This window comes from Alligator mississippiensis, chromosome 4 (assembly GCF_030867095.1).
Source record: "Alligator mississippiensis isolate rAllMis1 chromosome 4, rAllMis1, whole genome shotgun sequence".
Classification (NCBI taxonomy): Eukaryota; Metazoa; Chordata; order Crocodylia; family Alligatoridae; genus Alligator; species Alligator mississippiensis.
Genome location: NC_081827.1, coordinates 173,490,058 through 173,509,748, shown reverse-complemented (window position 1 = coordinate 173,509,748; position 19,691 = coordinate 173,490,058). Strand labels below are relative to the sequence as shown.

Here is a 19,691-nt window from a genome sequence, read left to right as displayed (position 1 = left end):
GAATATTACTTTTTAAAGGTGTGAAAGAGTATGAGTGTATGGTTAAGGGACAGTGCATGCATATTCAAATTCATAGCAAATATTGCCTTAAACTACTCTATTTTATCCAAGTTCATAAAAATATGTTTGCATAAAACTAATATGACAGAAACAATTTTGTATTGGAGTACATATGCAAAATAAGTGTTAACTGTGTAAGTCACTCAAACAGTAAACTTGAAGGCTCTACCTGCCATGTGAAAAAGCTGGAAGGCAGGATATTAGGGCTGTGTGAAGCTTTGGTTGCTGATTCAATTTGGTGGAGATTCGGCCTGATTCGGCAGCCGAATCTCCGAATCCAAATCAAACTGGGAGCCAGTTAAAAGGTCTGAATTGATTTGAAGCCTTTGAACCATGGGGGGACTCCCAGCAGGCCCCATCCCCTGCCTGCTCCCTCAGATCCCCAAAGCGCCCCCTGACACTTGCCCATTTTCCCAGCCCTGTCAATGGCTGCCCTACCCAGCCCTGGTTTCCAGCGCTTAAAAAAAAAAAAAAAAAAAAAAAGCCAAAAAAAAAAAAAGCCCTGCACTCACCAGCTGCTGCAGTGGCCATCAGGGCCTCCATGGGCTCATGGCAGAGTCCCCCCATTGAGCATGGGGCAGTGGGGGGCAGTGGGGATCGCCCCCCCCCCACCTGGCAGGAGCCAGTGAATGCGGGGCGCTTTTTTTTTTTTTTTTTTTAAAGTGCCAGGATGCTGGGGCTGGGCAGGTCAGCCATTGAAGGGGCTGGGAGAGAGGGTGGAGGATGGGGCCTGTTCGATTCACCCGAATCGATTCAGGACAATGATCACCAAATCAAATCACTGTCCCCTGAATCAGCCGAATCCGAATCCAAAGCAAATACTAGCTGCTTTGCAGAGGCTTACAGGATATGTTACTTGGGTTTCTGGATAATCTTCGATAAAAAACAGTTTTAGATTGCATAGTTTGATGACTGAGTCTTGCTTGTGTTTATTGGATGATTTGATCAAATGTTAATATTATTGTTAATTTATTAACTGATTTGAACCAATATGAACACAGATCTAACCTCTCTTTCAATAATGTAACAAGAGTCACCAAGTTCTTGAATCACCATGGCCACATCCACACATGTAGGCATGCGCAGTTTGTGGTGCCACAAAATGTATGTGTTGCATGTTAAACTGTGCGTGGTGTAGATAATTTGCAGTGTGGGGGCAAAATTTGCTACCGGAATTTCTTGGTAGCAAAAAAACCAACCAACTAACCAACCAAACAAACAAAAAACCCGGGGGAAAAAGTGGCACAAAAAATGCAAAAATAGCAGTGCCAGGATGAACACAGAGATGGGGGAGACCCTGCGCTGAGGTACACTGTGCCCCAGCTAGTGCCACTCCATGGCTGGCTGAGACACAGTGTGCCTCAAGATGGGGGAGCAGGCAGTCCTGGGCTAGCTCCTCCCATCTCTGTGTATTTCACCCAGGGCTGCCTGCTCCCCCCCATCTCTACATGCTGCTCCCTGACTGGCTGGGGCACAGGGTGCATCAGCTTGGGGGCTTGGCAGCACACAGAGATGGGTGAGCAGGTAGCTTTGAGCTGCCTTCTCCCCTGTCTCCACATGCTGCTTCCCAGCTGGCTGGGACACAGGGTGCCTCAGCATGAGGGCTGCTTGCCAGCTACCCCACACTGAGGCACCCTGTGCACCAGCCAGCCCTATCCTGCAGCACATACAGCCCAGCCAGGAGCTGGGAGGAGCTGGACACAGGTACTCTGCCCACAGTGGGACAATGTGTCCCACAATAAAGGGCACATGCACGGGTGTGCTCTGCCACACAAGGTAGAGGAACAAATTTGTGCCACAGCTACTTGTGCCGCTGCAGGTACACGCCCCTGCTCATCTGGACATGTCTCATGAGTCTCTAACCCTAGAAGGTTTAAGGTACTTCCAGGTGATAAATTTGCAAGTCACCTAGGCCTACTTACAAATCCACCTGCCAGTACTTCAACCAGAGATAAAAATCTAAATATTCCAAAACTTAAAATGCTTCCAAGTTTTTAAAAGGACAGAGATGGATATTCAGATGAAACAGAAATAGATATATATTTTAAAAGTGACAGCTGAAGAACTACCTCCATGATTTTTATTAATAGAGCTGTGTGTACAACTCTCAGCTCAACACAAGGAATCTAACTCATGAATAAGTTTCTTCGATCACCTCCATCTGTCTCTCCAGTCTCCTGAGGACTACCAACTGGATCATCCCACGAATGTTCCCTTCCATAGACATGGAACGCCTTAATGTCTCCATAGCTTCATGGTTTGATTTCCCCAGAAGAGATTCCCCATTCACTGCAATCAGCTGGTCATTTATCCGCAGGCGGCCATCCTGCATGAAGTAAAAATAGTAAAGGACCATATGTGGGACACAATATCCAGGAAAAATAGATGCAATCAAGCATTTCTTTCTTAAAAGCTAAATTAAACCTTGTAAACATTGAGATGTTCTAAAAATCCTGTGTGGCACTGGTTGGCCAATATTTGATTTTTAATCGCACTCTTTTTGAAAAACAGTTAATGAGGCAGTTAGAGAAGTATAAACGCTACTCTGCTGCACAGCCACTCTATACTATAATTTGTATGAGTCCCAAACTGAAAAATCAAAATATCAGCTGTAAGTTAGAACATATGAACCACATTTGTTAATATCTCTGATGTGCAACCAAAAATGAATCTTGCAGCTTATTTAAAGTATTGTGTATCTGTTTTCAGGATCTACTAAGAAATATATACAGTTGCACAAATTATTCAGTCTTATACATGTACTGGTGCTGATATTGCCACAATACTTATGCCACCCTATAAGAAATAGTCTCAATTCAGAACGGTCATGAAGACATAAACATCCATATTTCAATTAAAAGCTTTTCATCTATAATTTTAACAGCGAAACTGTTGCCAACAGCAAAATTGAGGTTGTGCCATCTTAGAGTGGTTTGTGTTTTTTGAAGAAAGCTATTTGCTTTCATTCCCATTGCCAGGATTAACTGACAGTTGTGGACATAATACAATTGTGCACACTGTTATTTTCTGGGTTTAGTAGTAATAAATTCCTGTATTTATTAATATCTGTGACTGGTTCTTTTTCATATATGCATGCATCACAGAGCCCTTTCTCCTTCAAAATTATAGAAAGATAGAAATAAATTCTGTTTATTAAGAGGTGAAAGTTTCTTTTAGAGCTTCCTCATTTCACAATTATCAAGTTGTATCAGACCTTTGAAAGAAGGAAGAAAAAGGGTATGAAATGGGGAAGAAATGAATGAATAGCAGGAAAGGAAGTGGAGTAGAAAAACATTATCTTGCTTAAAATGATTTTGATTCAATCATAGGCTCATTATGTATTCTTCATAAGGCACTCGTCAGAACTGTTTACATATCTCATATATCTGAGTAATCCAAAATATATATACTTTTCAATTCTTATTTTTTCTATCAAAATGATGTTCAATTAACTCTTCTAGTATTGCTGCCAAGTCTAACTAAATGATTTGTGCTTAAGTGACTTAGAGTTGCAGTGACAAACCCATTTTTCTTAGGTACTGTTTTTACTGGCACTGGGGATCATCACTGTTGTCACAGCAGCACATGAATAGTAAGCAGTGCCATAGGATGAAAAGAAACAGCAAAGGCCAGAAAAGGAAAACAAACAGGGAGGGGAAAGAGGATAAAGGAAAGAATTGGAAGATGAGTCAAATAATGAGGGAGGGTAAAGAGATAGGATAATAACAGTACCACATACGAGGAAGATTCTGAGAAAAACAAACTACTATTTCAACGTAACCTTTCATACAGCCAAAGAAATTATGTTAACCCTACCCTTCCACTGCATGCAGAAACAGTGCCCTAGGATATGTGAAAGAAAAGAGAGAGAGAAGAGTTAAGATTGTTGGATAGGGAATTTTATTACTTGCACATCAGTCACAATTCCTTTGTGTCTTAATAAAATTCACTGAAATGAATAGAGTCATTCATTGCAGTGGGAGTTGGTGGAAAGAAGATTTGCTTTTTGTGAGCCTGTGTAAAATGTCAAAAATTTTAAGAGTCCCTAATATCTTCCATCTAAAATTCCACTGCCCTATGATGAACTTTCCCCCCATTTTGTGAATAAGTTCTCCTGCTTAAAGATCTGTTAAAACTACTAGGAAAAGTATGTTCAAGTATACACTAGAGTTTTTTTAATGTACCTTGGCACAACAAAATTAAAAATACAGAGTTATCATCCTAAGGGTCACCTATCAGTGGATTTAAAGCCTTCATAACATTCCTGTTTTAGAAGCTTGCCTTGTCATTCTTTCCGTTTTCAGTTCTTTTAAAATGTCTTTAATTTTTTCTGTATTCGTATGATGTCAGTTCTTAAAAGCTCTTTTGACCACTTTAAAATGCTCAACTTAAATGCAAAAAACTCATGAGCAAAAACAAAGCAGGCCAATATTCTTTATAATCACAACAACCAAAACACCTCGCCGCTGTTAACAACTGGAAGACAAGCTGAACACTGTTTTTGGAGGGGATTGAAAGTATTTAGTACAAAGTTTTTCTGTGATTTTGAAGACTGGAAAAAATCTTCAAACTCAGATTTGCATATCATTGGTGTTATGGTCCACACTAGTACCCTCATGTCCAAGATAAGTCACTTGGCTCAAGGTAAGCTAAGTGATTTTTTCAATAGGGTAAGTGGACAGGTGATAATTCTACCAGGAGAAACTCTCCTGAAAGTGACATCTTCTGGGTTAGAGATGGCATACTGTTGTCCTAGAATTGCCATTTTTTGTGGGGGAGAAAACATGTGAACATTTGTAAGCTCATGGTTACTACTGGGAGAGTGGTTATTCTCCCAGAAGGGAATCCAAGTGGGGAAGCAAAGTAAGAGGTAAATTCCACCAAATCCTTGGCTGCAAGGTACTTAGTTTTTGAATTCTACTAATGACCATAGAACTATATCACTCTAATGGAGTTTCCCATCAAAAGCACAATCTAGCCATCTCCTTGGCATACTCAACATTTCCCCCCTGACTCAAAATGGACTTCTTAATGGCATTCAGTACAGTCAATTTTGCTTCCTGGCCATCCCATTCAATGAACAACTATCATTCATATTTGGTCCTTTAGAAGTTAGACTTGAGCCTAACTGTGCTAGTAGTGCTGCATGTTCATATAGGGAGAAAGAGTCCCTCCCTTTTGTGTAAATTTTATAGCAGTGGTTCTGCTACATTTCTTTTTGGTGATGTATTTGTGAGGACCACAATAAAGTATTCTGCCAGAATATCATAATGCAAGCTAAATTAAAAACAGTGAAATTACAGAATGTGGCGATACATTTAAACAAGTATGTCCAGTGATCACTTTAGCAACTCAAATTCAGATGAAAGGTGTTATTACTAAAATCATATAATATTTGGAAATAGCTATTATAGCAGAAGATTAAAAAAACCCCACAAGAAAGGAGGTAGATGTGGGACGTAAAGGTACAATCATAAAGTGCAGAAATGATTTAATTCTATAGAGTTCTATAAACCTACTAGATTCTCATTAAGATTATAAAGACATTTTTTATTGCACCATTTTGTGTCAATCAGGTGCAACAAAAGTATCATCTTGAACAGGGGTGGGCAATTATTTTGGGCAGAGGGCCGCTTACTGAGTTTTGGCAAGCCATGGAGGGTTGCATGACAGGCAGCCCAGGGCAGATGGATATTAATTTTCTAAATATTTTAGGGGCCCTGAGGGCCAGATAGAATGGCCTGATGGGCCACATCCGGCTCCTGGGCCGCATTTTGCCCACCCCTGATCTTGAACATGTACTCCCATTTTACATTTCAGAAATGATCTGAAGATCTTTAAAAAAATTCCCTTAATTTTTCACAATTTGTATTACGGGGATTCTTTGAGGCTTGCTAAAGCCAAAGGCATCAGTGTGAAGCCAGTGTGCTGAAATTTTGAAATAACTGAAAAATAGTGGCCTGTCTTCAGACCCTGTATACATGGACTATAACAGATAATGGCAGCCAACCAAAATGTTTGCATTTTATACATAAATTTATACATTCCTTTCATTCTCAAAAACAGAGATTGATGAAAGAAGATTTTAAACTCTGGTTCATTAAATTTATTTGGTCAATATAAGGAGGATTGTAGGATTACATCTATTGCAATGCTTAGACAAATGTGTTGGTTTTCTTCTGCCAGTTGCGGTCTGTAAAAGGGTAAGAAATAATCTGATGACTTCAAGCTGATCTGCAAACTCTGTCTCCATGGGATTCTAAAGAAACTGTAATCATATGGGAAAAGATAGTTTTCCAAAGCTGTAACATCTAATAATACAACAAATAAGACCATGGAGCTGAGTCATCTGTGGTGCTCTTCACAGATCTCAAAATTTGGCAGTGGCGGGAGCGAAGGCAACTAGCTACCACTGCTACTCCACCACCAAATTTCCAAGTCCCGCGGGCCAGATGACATGGTCCCATGTGCTGGATTGAGTCACCAGGCAGGACCCAGGCCCCAGTTCCCCAGTGTGTGGAGCAGGGGGTGGGTGTGTAGGGCAGAGGGGGTGGGGTGTAAGGCAGGGGGGCACGAAGCAGCCCCTTGCAGGCTGGAACTCTGCCAGCCTGCAAGGGAAAAGCCATGGCTTCCCACATTTTTCTCCATTTTCTCTGTTTTCAAAGTTTTTCATGACCTTTCATATATTCTTGTGACCCACTTTTGGGTCACAAATCATGGGTTGAGAAATGCTGACTTAGGTGACTATTGCCATACTTACATAGGAAGCTTAATTTGTACATCCTACTCTCTCACAGATGCCTGGTTTAAGGCTAAGGCTGTGATGGGTTGCCAAACATGAGAAAAGAAGTAAACATTTTTGACACCCAACCTCCTGTGTTTCCTTTTGGCTAGCTTAAATGCTCCCTTGTTCAGCCTGCTGTCTGTTGTTAAGCCCTGTCCTAGGTAGCTAACTCTCCCCTCCACTCTATGGAAAATTTAGATGCCTAACTTAACAGCCATGATTTTCATCCCAGGAGCCAGTCCCTGCTTAGGGAGCACCAATCTCAAGTGGCCTTTTCCCAGCTATTCTCTGACGTGGGCAGTGCAGTGATACAATGAAGTTGTTACCACTGCCAGAAACAGATTGTACGAGCAGCCACGTTGGAAGTCCCTGGAGTGGTTTCACCATTGCTTTTCCAACTTTGGCATATGTAAGTGGGACTGGGTGGGCAGGTTATGCTTTGGATACTGCTTGGGGCTCAGTTACACAAAGTCAAACTGTTACTGATTAAAATCTATGAAAATCCTACAGCGTTCAACTACCATTCACTTATCCCTTCAGTACTACCTTATATAGTGATTTCTCATCCCCAAGGTACTGTGGGAAGCAACCAGATGTGGGCGGAGAAACCAAAATAAACATAAGCAGTGGCCCTAGAATGAAAGACAGTACGTGTATTTCTCACCTTATGTTCTTTATAGTTTCACCCTCCACAAACAGAAATATACTGTGATAAACAACAGAAGTAGAAAGAGTTGGTGCAGGAAATATGAAGAAGGTGAAAAGAACTATTATGTTTTTAACATTTGATATAAATATCTGTTATGTACTCCTAATTACACCTGTACTCTCATACTACAAAATATTAATAATAAAAAAATGCTGTAAACCCTCACAATTACAAATTGGAATGTAAAGTTAAGAGGGACAGCAGCTAGCTGCTGCAGCAAGCAGCTGGCTATTGCACCAGAGGAGGGCAGGCTGGCTATCAAGCCCAAGTGGAAACCCCTGTGGGATCAACATACCAGGCTTTGGGGCACAAGCAGGGGGTCTGCCCCAAGAGAAAAGTGCTGCTAGAGACCAACAAGCAGGCACCTTAGCCACCCTAGGGCACTGGGGTGAGAGGCCTCCAAGGGAGGTATAGCTTGCAGGCAACCTTAACCCTGAATGAGGAAAACTTTTAGTTTATGAAGCAGCTTCTCTGCATTTATGTTATGTTTTGAGCTTCAGACTGGAGCACACAGAGGGGTGGCCTGGTGGGGCACTCAGTGGCAGGCAGCCTAGCCTAGGGATCAGGGACCAGAGGGATGAGGCAGTAAGAGCAACCTGGCCTGGGATCGGGGACCCAGAGGACCAAGGCTGAGACAGTGAGAGCAGTCTGGCTTGGGGGAGGGACCCCAAGGCTTGAGGGCTGGCCCAGAGCACGTGATGGGGGCTAGGGGTTCAGAGCACACAAGTGCAAGATAGGGCTTAGGCTCAAGACCCAAGGTCTGGGGCAGTGGACCTGGACCGCAAGGTGCAGCCAGAATAAAAAGGCCAGGGCTGGGAAGGACCTGAGGGTCCAAAGCTGCACTGGGGCCATGAGGTCCCCTTCAAATGAACACCGACTAAGATCTGTGAGGCATGGGCATGGCTACAGGGGAGGGCAGAGGCCATGAATCTAGCCCATAATGCAACTAGTGCCTTGAGGCACCAATAGGGGCAGAGGGCCATAATTTTGGGCCTGAGGTGCAAGACTGGGGCCAGACAGGTCCAAGAGATACCAGCTGGCCAAAGTGAACCAGGGCTCACTCTGGGACCCTGGGGCAGCCTCCCTTAACATCACAACTGTACTGCAGTATTGCACTGGTTGTGCCTGCCACTTTAAGACCACCAGGCAGGCTGTGGAGCAACTGGCCCGTGGGTTCAGGCCCAATTATGTAGTCACTTGACTGCAGGGGGCCACCTGATTGGAGGAGGGCTGGACAGACAGGGTATAAGTTCAGACCCTGGTAGCAGGGCTGGCAGTTACATCTGGGGAGCTGGAGCAGTAACACTGCCCAGCCTGAAGACTGCAGCTCCTGTAACACCCAGAGTTTTAGGGTAGGAACTATGGGGATGGAGGAGGTTCCTTTTCATCCTGGGCAGGAGTTGAAACTGCATCATGCTGGAGCTGGTTAATGTGGTGGTCCTGCTGGTGGCAGGGCGGCCTCCAAGAAATGCCACATGTGGGACACTCCAGAGGAAAGTGAGAATGGGGCACTGGAAAGCCTCAGCCCCCACCACTGCCTTGTGGGTTACCCAATGGAGGGGGAAAGGCTAGGGGAGCACACAGCAACAGAAAAGCACTATGGGGCCAAGGGTCCACCAGGAGGGACCTGAGGCCTGAACGGTGAGAGGCCCAGAGAGGGACTTGAGGCTTGAGGGGTGAGACGCCAAGAGAGGGGTCAAGGCCCAGTGTGGGGCCTGAAGCCTACAGAGAGGGAAGTGTGGCCCAGTGAGGGGTCAGAGGATGAAGTGTGGCCCAGCAAGGGACCAAGGGTCCAAGGCCCACCAAGTGGGGCCTGAGGCCTGTGCGGGCCAGAGGCCAATTGTGGCCCAGTGAGGGGCCGGGGGAGTAGCATGGAATATAGGATGCCATCTGCAATGCATGGGACATGGTATAGGGGTGGCTCAGAGCTATGTGACTGACCCAGTATACCAGGGCTGAAAATGGGGCAGCCTCCTGCATTACAGATCCATTTACATCAAGGTTTAGTAGGCCACTGCAGGGGGCAAACTGCCCTAAAAGCAGGGGGGGGGGGATGTTCTATGTTTTCGGGTGCCCGGAGACCCCCCTGTTACAAGTACCCCCTTGTTACAAGGTGTGGCAGGAAAGGAAAAGGGATGGTTCCCTGAGGAGCTGGAGTAGGGAGGCAGGAGCTGCATGGCCACCAGGAGGCTCCATGGCCACACTTGGGGACATGGTCCTGCTAAGGCTGGAAGAAAAACACTCATCTCATTGGTAAAGGAGGTAGGCCACAAGGGAAAAGTTCTGATGTTTGGAATCCCAACAATGAAGCTATGGGAAATAAAAACTTCCTTTCCTGCTCATTTGATTTTAGTCCTAGCACAATTTTTCCCCTTTTCTATGGAAAGGTAAATAAAGGCAATTGAGTGTTAACCACGCACATAAAAGCTAACACCTTGATTACTGCCATCTGCCATTTAAACATCAGCTATAAATATGTGATCGTGTAATTTTTCATGTTGTGAACTGCCTTATTCAGCAGACTGAATCAGAAGATGAATTTACATGAACTGAATTAAAGATATTTGTACAGAAAACAGAATGGTTAGGAGCTGCTGAGAGAGTACAAAGACAAAAGTTACCAATAGATTTGTTTTTAATTTGAAGAAAGTTATTTCTATTTAAGTTTTATTTGAAATATTGAGAATGAATACATTTTCTAAACACGAACAAGTCCTTGAGTTCTTTTTAAACATTAAGACAAACAAGAGCCCTTCCTTTTATGAAAGATCTGAACAAGTCACAATGTTGTGATATACCAGGTTACAATCAACTCAGCAATAATTGTTAGCTTCTGTTCAACAGACGTCAACCTCAGCTAAGCCATGTTTTTCTATATTACCAATAATATTTTGATTTATTAGTTAAAATAATATGACAATTTTTTTTTAAATTCCAGCACAAATTAAACACATCATCCTTCATAGCATAGGACTGCTGAAATTTTATTCTTTTAAACGTGAAATAAATTTGTCATTTCAGCCTCTTTGGTGCTGCTTCACAGATCTACGGGTCACCCCTGCAACTCTGGAAAGAATGAAATCAGTGGAGAGAAAACACTACATTTTATATTTTTTTTGTTTCACAGAACGCAACAGAGCCCTGAATTTTCACAATGAGCTTGTGTTGACTCCTAGATCATGTGAGGGAGGCAATTTCCCCACTTGACAATTCCATTATACTTTACACTGAATCTTCTTACTGTAACAGCTAAAATGCTTTCCAGAGGTCTACCACCATGGAATTCCCTTCTGACTGACCTTACTAGATAAGAGAGACCCAGGTACTCTGTGGCATACTTTGACAAGTCTAGAGGAGGCTGAAGGATTTAGAAGCAAAAGGTAACAGGGAATTCTCAGCTTGAGAAGTCAGAGATAACCAGAGGCAGTAATGTAACAAGCAATGGGTGCCCAGGACACCAGCCTCATATATCCATTTTGAGTGGGTACAAGAATGGCAGCTATCAGCACCGTCATCCCACCTGCCACAACTAGCCCCTGCTTCTGCCTGTTCCACCCAGGGTGCAGAGCCTCACTGATATGCAGGGGACAGGGACATGGAAACGACAGAGGTGACATAAAAAGGAGGTGGGGGGGGGAGGCAGTGGTAGAGCATAAAGGACAGTGAGAAAAACATTTTTCCCCCATGTTTGAAATTCTAAGCTTGTCAAATTTAGCATTTTAATTAATATTCCTACCCTACTCTCTTCCTTCCCTGAGTCCACAGAGTTATAAATCATTCTAAATATATGTACCTCAAATACAGAAATCTGCAAGCAAGAGAGACCTGCTGCAGTCACCACTGCTGCTATGATATGCCTCATGACATCTGTTTAAGCTTGGTCGTCCTCTTTCAATTCTTACACATCAAGCCTATGTAAAACTTTTCTTGTTAAACACGCAGGGGAAAATCTCACACCAAAATGGCAAACATACAGTTAAACCAGCTCAGGAGCATTTTCTATCAGTGTATTTATTAAAATTAAGAAAATCATTAATCTCAGTTCATGCGTTCTACCTTCTTCAACATCCACAGAAACCTCAATTCTAAGACAAAGGGCAGAATTGCCAAAAGTGCCTATATGAATAAGGAAGTCTAAATCATATTCATTTAGACATGTTTGAAAATTTTACTCAAAGTGAATTTCACTCCCTCAGTTTCACTCAAAATAGTCATAATTCTACCATCATTTAAAATGGGTTTTTTGAAAGTCAAGCAGCATTTTGAGCCTCCTTAACTATAAGGTGAACATTTGTGGATTAAAAGTTTAAATATATTATTTCATATATTATTTCATATATATATACACATCATATATATTCATATATAGAGAGAGGAACACTGTTATTAGAACAGCACTCTATTGCAAGTGACAAGCATTCCTCAAAAAGACGCCTAGATGAACCAGAATCACAACTGAATATATGAACATCTGAATGTAACCATTACCAAGAACTAATGCAATTCTTCCATACCTTAAAAGCAGCTCCTCCATGGATTACTGATTTGATGAAAATCCCAAGGTCAGCCCCAGTCTCTCGAGATTTGTTGCCTTTTAAACTCACACCAAGTCCTGCAGAACCAGAGTCATTCAGAGGGATCTCAAATGTCAGCTGTTCTGTGGTTTCCGGTGAAAGAACACTACAATTGGGCTCTCCTTTCTGTTGGAGAAATTGAAGATGAATGTAGTGGTGAAAAAAAGGAAATATATACACATAGCCCATTCTACATTTCCTGAATAACATAATTTTTTTGATATGCTTATGTAGCTAAAAATAGTCTTGTCAATAATAATTACTACTACTAATAACAGCAACTATAACAATAACAACAACAATAATAACAATAATGATGACTAACTTCTGGATACTGAAGCATGGCAAGTGGCTGACACATGGTCACACGATTACATGCACTATTTTAAAAAAAATACTTAATCAATATGCTTATTTAGAAAAGAAGTAGAACTACTTCAACATCAGGTCAGGTATTGCAATATAGGACCCTCTATTTCAAATGTATATAAATACCTATGCAAATAGCTTATATCAAGGGTAAACACCCTTCAGCATGAGTGGCACAAGTGGCCTGGGCAGCCTGTGTAAGTGGCACATGAGAGATCAGGGAGAGGACAGGCCGCACAGCAGGAAGCAGAAGGCAGAGCAGAAAACAGAAAAGCAGTTTAAGCAGAATAAGGGGACTGGAGTGGTACTTGGTGAGGGTACATGGCCAATTTGTGGCACACCTGCCAGAATATCTGGCCCCCTTTGGCTTACATAAACTATTATGGATTTTAATGATAGCTGCACAGTTAAATCTGAAAAATTATATGCTTGCACAATTATTATACTCTTAGAATTTATCAACATGAAGAAATTACCCATAAACAAAGGTAGGGTAGATCACGGTGGAATAACTATTCTGTATTAATTTTCCTATTCGGTTCTATTCAACAGTAAAAGTCTGCCCTTTTTTGATTAAATTAATCCATTAGATTTTGGTTTGCTAAGACGGTTGCTTGTGAGGTCATAACAACATCTCATGAAGTGAACTTGGGTTCACGAAAGCTTGTGCTCTCTCTAGATATCGTATTTAGTTAGTCTATAAAGGTACAAACCTACCCTGCCTTCTGTAATGTTATCAAGACAGGCACTCAAAAGTTATGAAATTCCAGAAAAAATGTTCATTCCCAGATTAACAAACAACCATCACCACCACCACCACAACAAAAACCCAACGCACAAAAAACACCAAGCTGGAAAAAAATCAAATCCAACTATATGGCATCATAATGACATCAACTTGATTAATTTAAACTGTAAAATCATCTTGTTATTAGGGAGTTAGAGTAACCACACAGAGTTAGTGCAGAATAGCCATTGCATTTTAAATTCATATCCTAGCTTGTTCACAGTCATGTCCCTGTGCATACAAGCCCCTAAAGTAATCACCATTGTATGTTTTCTGTTTGAACATCTTTTAGCATTTGCAGTAGTGTAAGAAACAACATTAAAAGAAAACAAATAAAGACAAATAGTATATATTGAAGGAAAACACTATTTATATAAAAAAGATTATTAAATTTAGTATTTTTCAAAGGCATTCAGTTGAAGTGTTCTGATAAACCACAGAATGGACACCACACAGAAGGGGTGCGTGGATTTCTAGTACTGTTTTGATAATGTTCCTCCAACATAATTTGGAGGGAATAGCTCTATAGATAGGATGCAATTTATACCCCAAACCTTGCACTCCTCGATGATTTACCAATTAAGTGCTAATGGCATAGGCGTGGGCGGGGGGGGGGGGGGGGGAGGAGGCAAAGGGAGAGGAAAGTTCTGCCTAATTACAACCAGCCTTTTGCCTTCTTAAAATCCATATTATTATGTTCAATCAGCACGGAACTCAGACTAATATAAAATATGTTTAACCCCCTCATGTATAGCACCTGACTTCCCATATCTGAGCTGTAATATATGTAAAGGTTTTCTAGATACCACGTTAGCCACTGAATTTCTCACCTTCCTCTTCAGTGCAACCCCACTTCAATACTGTGTTATACTTTTTAGGGGTGCACTGATAAAGATTTTATTGGCTGATACCAATAGCCAATTATTAACCAGCCATATTGGCTGATAACGATCCGATAACCAATTTACAGGAATGCAGCTGGACAGCATGGAGAATTGTGCCCAGCAAGTAAGTTGGTGGAGGGGAAAGGGTGGGGGGAGGGGGAAAAGAGGTATGGGGGGGAAGATCAAGGCCCCCATGGTGAGGGAGTGAGTGGAGCTAGGGCTGTTGCTCAGCCAGAGCATTGAATGGGACCCCAGAGCCAGAGAAGGGAGCAGGACAAAGCTGTGGGTGGCTTGTCCAGGGGGCATGGGGAGGGTGGAGAGGAGGGGTGGCACACCACCCCTACATGCACCCCCCAGGAGAGGAATCAGGAGGTATATATGTCCCCTGAATTTGTGTGTGGTGTGGAGGTGAGCTGCTTGCTGTAGGCTCATGACCAGGGGCAGCACCAGCCTGTTCCCAGTGGGGGCACTGGGCTGGGGCTGGGCTTGGAGTGGGTGGGAGCAGGGCAGGCTCATCTACACAGGATGGGCAGCGGTGGTGGTGCTGCAAGGGGTGACTACGGGGTGGGGAGGCTAAGGTGAATTTTCGGGTGGATATAGCACCCCAAGCTCCCCTAGTGCCACCTCTGCTTGGGGCACTCCACTCTGCTGCCTTTTCCCTCAGGAGCCCTGTGCTGACTGTGAATCCCCTGCCCACCCCACAGCGGAGGACTTCCTAGGGAAAGGCAGCAAAGCGGAGTGTCCCAAGCAGAAGCAGTGTTGCGGGGATTTTGGGAGGGCTATAGCTACCCCAAATTTGCCATTCCTTCCCCCACAGCCACCCCTCCCAATACTGCCACCCACCCTCCCTCCCTGCCCCCCCTGGACAAGCCGCCTATGGTTCCATCCCACTTCCAGCCCCAGGATCCCATTCACCACCCTGGCTGGGTAAAACCTGCCCCTGCCTTGGCTCACTCCCTGCTCAATCTGGGGGTGGAGCAGATTGACAGGGCTTCAATCTGCCCCCCCCACGCCGCTTTCGCTCCGCAGACTTACCTGCAGGGTGCTGCTCCCCACACTGGCTGGCTGCATTCCTGGTCACGGGTATGGCTGTTGCGTGCATGCATGCAGCATCAGGGAGCCCTGGCCAGAAGGCACATTATATTTACCAGTGGCATTATCAGCTACATCAACCAAAAAAACGCCAATAGCTGATAATGTTAATTTTCCTTTCATTGGTATTGATCTGATATGCAACTGATATATCGTGTAATACTCTAATACTTTTTGTATAGGAATTCTATTACTTGGCATTACATCAGCAGTCACAAAGTTCATCAGCAAGGCTAGAACCTTTAGATTCACACAACTCTCTGCAACTCAGGTTAAAAGTGTACAGCAATAGTACCTTGTTCTATACGATGTGGTCCCATACTACATGTTACAGATATTTACTGACAGCACAGAAATAGGGAGAGTCATAGTTTCATAGTTGGTATGGTCAGAAGGGACCTGAGCAGATCAACAAGTCAGTGGTCTTTGTTTCCATTCAAGTCTCTTTGACCAGTCAGACAAGCTTCCCTGTCCCCTGACTCCTTGCCAGATCTTTTTTCTTCTTCCACATTCTTGCCCAGTCCTTTGCATAATAACTTAGGTCAGATTCTTGCACATTCTACATTTGTACATGGTGGTTTATCTCCTCTATATGGTCCAGCATCATCTAACACCCGAGAGGCAGTTTTCATGCTCGCGGTTCTGGTGCCAAGCCCCATCCTGGCCCAGAGCAGCTTGGGCTAGGATATGCCTGATTGTTCTTTGCACTAGCAGGGATGGACTCTGGAGATTTTAGCTATTACATTCTAGGAAGTCTCTACCAAGAAACTGAAACTTGCATCTTTTTAAAGGCCAATATAACTTGGCTACACTTGGGCAGAATCTCATAGGGATGGCAAAATAAACATGCTCAACAAGGAGTATATGTTTACACTGTGGTGACAACCTGCTCCAGTTAGGAAGCCTGAGCACACCCTACCTACCGCTCCCAAACACACACTCCACTTGGATTGCTCTGGAGTTGAACACGTGATCACACTGGAGAAAGAGGTGTCAAGAGTAGTCACAGAAGGATGCCCTATCTTTATCACAAGCCTATATCCAGGATTCAAGCACAGGTGTGTGTGGTAGCCAGAACCAGAGGGGTTATCATCATGAGCAATAAATATATGTTCTTGGAGACATCCAGGCAATTGTTCAGAAGTTAAGAGTAGCTAATGCAAAGCTTGCAAGTTTGCAACCTGCAAGTGGAATTTGTCTGTCACAATTTCACCAAAGTGTTGAATCTAACTGTTTGCACTGATCATGGACCCCAAAAATAAGCAGAACTACAAGATTAGCTGATCTAAGAGGTTTTTTAAAGGTCAGCCGTAACAAGATCTGACCACCTAACATAAATTAGCACATTCCTAGGAATCCAGGGAATAAGAAACCAAGGGGTTGAGCTTGGGAAGAGTAATGCTAATTTCAAACCTCAAAGTAATGTGGTGTAATTTGCTTATTGGGTGAACCCGAGTTTGGCCAGTAACCTTTCATGATAATTTCTAACACCTTTTGATCCCATAAGGTAACAGCTATAGGGCAAGATTGTGAGTGGCTCTAAAGCCAACAGATTAGCTTAAGATAAGGCATAAAGGAACGCGCATGTCAAGTGACCAGTTAGAAGGATGGGACAGAAGGACCATTGCTGTACCAAGCCTGGACCCCGGACTCCCAATGTGAGCGAGGACTGGATCCTGACCAAGGGACCTGTCCAGTGACCCCTCAGACAGCACTGATTGGGGACGCCTGACTTCGATGGAACACCTTGGCGTGCACCTGGCATAGAGGGACTGCTGATAAGTTGCCAATCCCATGTGAGAACTCTTTGTCATTCTGTCTATCTGTTGTTATTATTCACTATTAGCTCTTTATTACTGTACTATCTGTCACATTAACCTTTCTGTTAACTGTCGTATGCTAAGCTATACGTAAATTTGCCTTTACTTCACTCCCGATTTGCCTCCTCGATCCCGAACCCAGAAGCCTAACGGCTGATACACTCACAGCGCCTACCTGGCCTGTGACAGGTGTGGGAGGAAAAAGCCTATATCCAAGATTCAAGTATGGGTGTAGGAGGAATAGTCAGCCCGCGAGTGCTTGGGATTGCTCTGGTAATAGCACACTGACAATGCAGAATTGTCTTGCCCAGAGACTTTCCTTTCCAAATTTCAAGATGCTATTAAGGCATACAGACATTGGAGTGTTCCAAAAAAGAGCACCACAATAATTTTAACATTGGATAACTATGTATTTTTTATTAGGTGTTTTCTCTCAAATTAGCTGAACTTTTCAAAAAAGCAGGGTGAGGGAGATATTCAACATGGAAATGTCATGGAAATATTCAAATGGTTAAACTTGGCAAAGCTGGAAGCAGCCAAAAATGTGGGCTTACAGTATGAAGTATTGGGTAACCTTCGTGCTACACTGTGCTACCAGCCCCACCTAGAATTTTCAACAAACCATAATAAACAGAAACAACAGGCTTGTAAGTCAATAAATTAAAACAAAGCAGTGAGAGTGGTTTGGTATTGATTGGAGTGCATTACTGGAAGTCAGACATTCTGATTTCTGTGTTGCCTGTACCACTGATTCAACTTATGACAGTGATCGAGTCACTTAATCAGGAGGCTCAAAACTCTTACTTTCTCCATTAAGTGTTTTCATTAGACTAGAGTTACCTGCCACTGATGTGCTATTATGAAAGCCACAATGTGGCTGCTAGCATCTGGTGATCTGTTACTGAGATGCATGTCACAACACTATAGATCAAGAGACGGAGTCCTTCATCTAAAATGCACCTTGTTTTAGTCACAAGAAACTTGAAATGGGGCATAAACTGCAGCATAAATCCCAAGATAAACCCAGGATTAGTTCAAGGAAAGATGAACTTTAGCATATGTACTCTGATGTTATGGAGATGGGAGCTATGTGAACACCTTAGAAAGTAAGAGGATCATCAGATCCTCTATTCAGGGCACTTAGAATCATAGAGAAGTAGGGCTGGAAAGAACCTACAAGGGTCATCTAGTCCAACCCCCTGCCTGAGGCAGGATCATCCCTATTCAGTCAATTCTATATAATCCATAATCTAAACTCTACATGAAGTGACTGTCATTCCTGACGCAACACAGACCTAATGCCTTAACCTGTCACAGGTAAAGCAGGGGAACCATGGCAGCCAATGCCCTGAAATGGTGTCAATATATGCTCAAAAGATGAGATCTTGGTTAGAGGGCCATGCCCCCCTGCTACAGAGGAAGGCAAAAAACCCCACAGTCCATACCAATCTGCTCATGGGGTAAAATTCCTTCCTGACCACAAATATGGTGATCAGTTTGACCCTGAACAGAGAAACAGAAAAAGATGCACACAATTTTGAACCAAGCTAGATTACTAAAAAAACCCCAACCAAACAAAAAAGAAATCCTGGCTTCTCGGGGAAATACTTCCACACAAAGCAGCCTAAACTCCTTCTGTAAACCGAATCACTTGTTTGCTTACCTGCTACTTGCACTGATCTATGTTTGTCAAATATGAACATAACTTCTAGTGATCAGTATACCAATTCCATATCATCTGCCTGTATAAGATTCTCAGTCTTAAATGTAGTTTCTAACTTATATATTCCTAGTGTCTTCCTGAAACCATCCCTTTGGATCATAAAATAAAGAGTCATTGAAACTGAACAGGGCAGAATCCACTGCTACCTGCCAGCCTTCTTCTTCCCTCACAGTTTACTAATATTCTTCTTGCACAGCAGAACAGACCCTGGCTCTAACTCTGATTTTATAGTATAGAAGATGGAAAATTACTCAGCATTTAAAGTATGACAGTGTTGCAGAAGAGACAGACTGGATAAAGCAGACTTTTCAATACTTTGAACAGCTTGCTCACTGTTTTGTATTTTCTTCTTTTGCCACCGCTCTGTAAGAAGCAGAGTATTTTACAAAACAATGTTGTTAGTGGCAATTGGTGTATATTTGTTCACTGAAATCACGGTGAAGTAAAAATGCATGCTTTATGACACTGTTTTTAAAAGTAAATGGGTCCAGTGATAGATTCTGATGCAAGTAAACTGCCCAAAACATTGGAAAACCTCATCCAGTTCTTTAAGCATTATGTAAAATTTCTGAGATTTACTTAAAATAGTTACCAGTGGGGTTATCATCTGTATGCCTAGATATGCTATCTGTACTAAACCAGAGATGCTAAAATGTGTTCAGTAAAACATGAGGCATAAATATTAAATCCTTTTCAGTATTAGGTTACCCTGGCTACTTTCAATACCTAATTTGGAATCCATAACATTTCAGAATAAAAAACCTTACTAGTTTGGAAATCAGATAATGCAATTGTAAGAAAAACTCAGTAAATTTAAGTTCCATTTAAACAACAGCTGCTTAACCCTACGTTACTTCAAAAACTTCTCATTTTAGCTTCCTTTTAATAC

General features: G+C 42.7%; 1 protein-coding gene across 8 annotated transcripts in view; it reads right to left on the bottom strand.

The window, feature by feature from the left end:
• Nucleotides 1-19,691, bottom strand: part of PARD3B (par-3 family cell polarity regulator beta) — a 792,385-nt gene that overhangs the window by 326,524 nt on the left and 446,170 nt on the right. For 7 of the 8 annotated variants that reach the window (XM_059727094.1, XM_059727096.1, XM_059727095.1 and 4 more), the window contains 2 exons: nucleotides 12,068-12,253; nucleotides 2,216-2,386 (listed from right to left, as the gene is read on the bottom strand). In XM_059727094.1, coding sequence (XP_059583077.1) covers nucleotides 2,216-2,386; nucleotides 12,068-12,253 — 357 coding nt within the window. The remainder of the gene's footprint in view (nucleotides 1-2,215; nucleotides 2,387-12,067; nucleotides 12,254-19,691) is intronic. The other variant, XM_059727097.1, reaches the window with a different exon arrangement.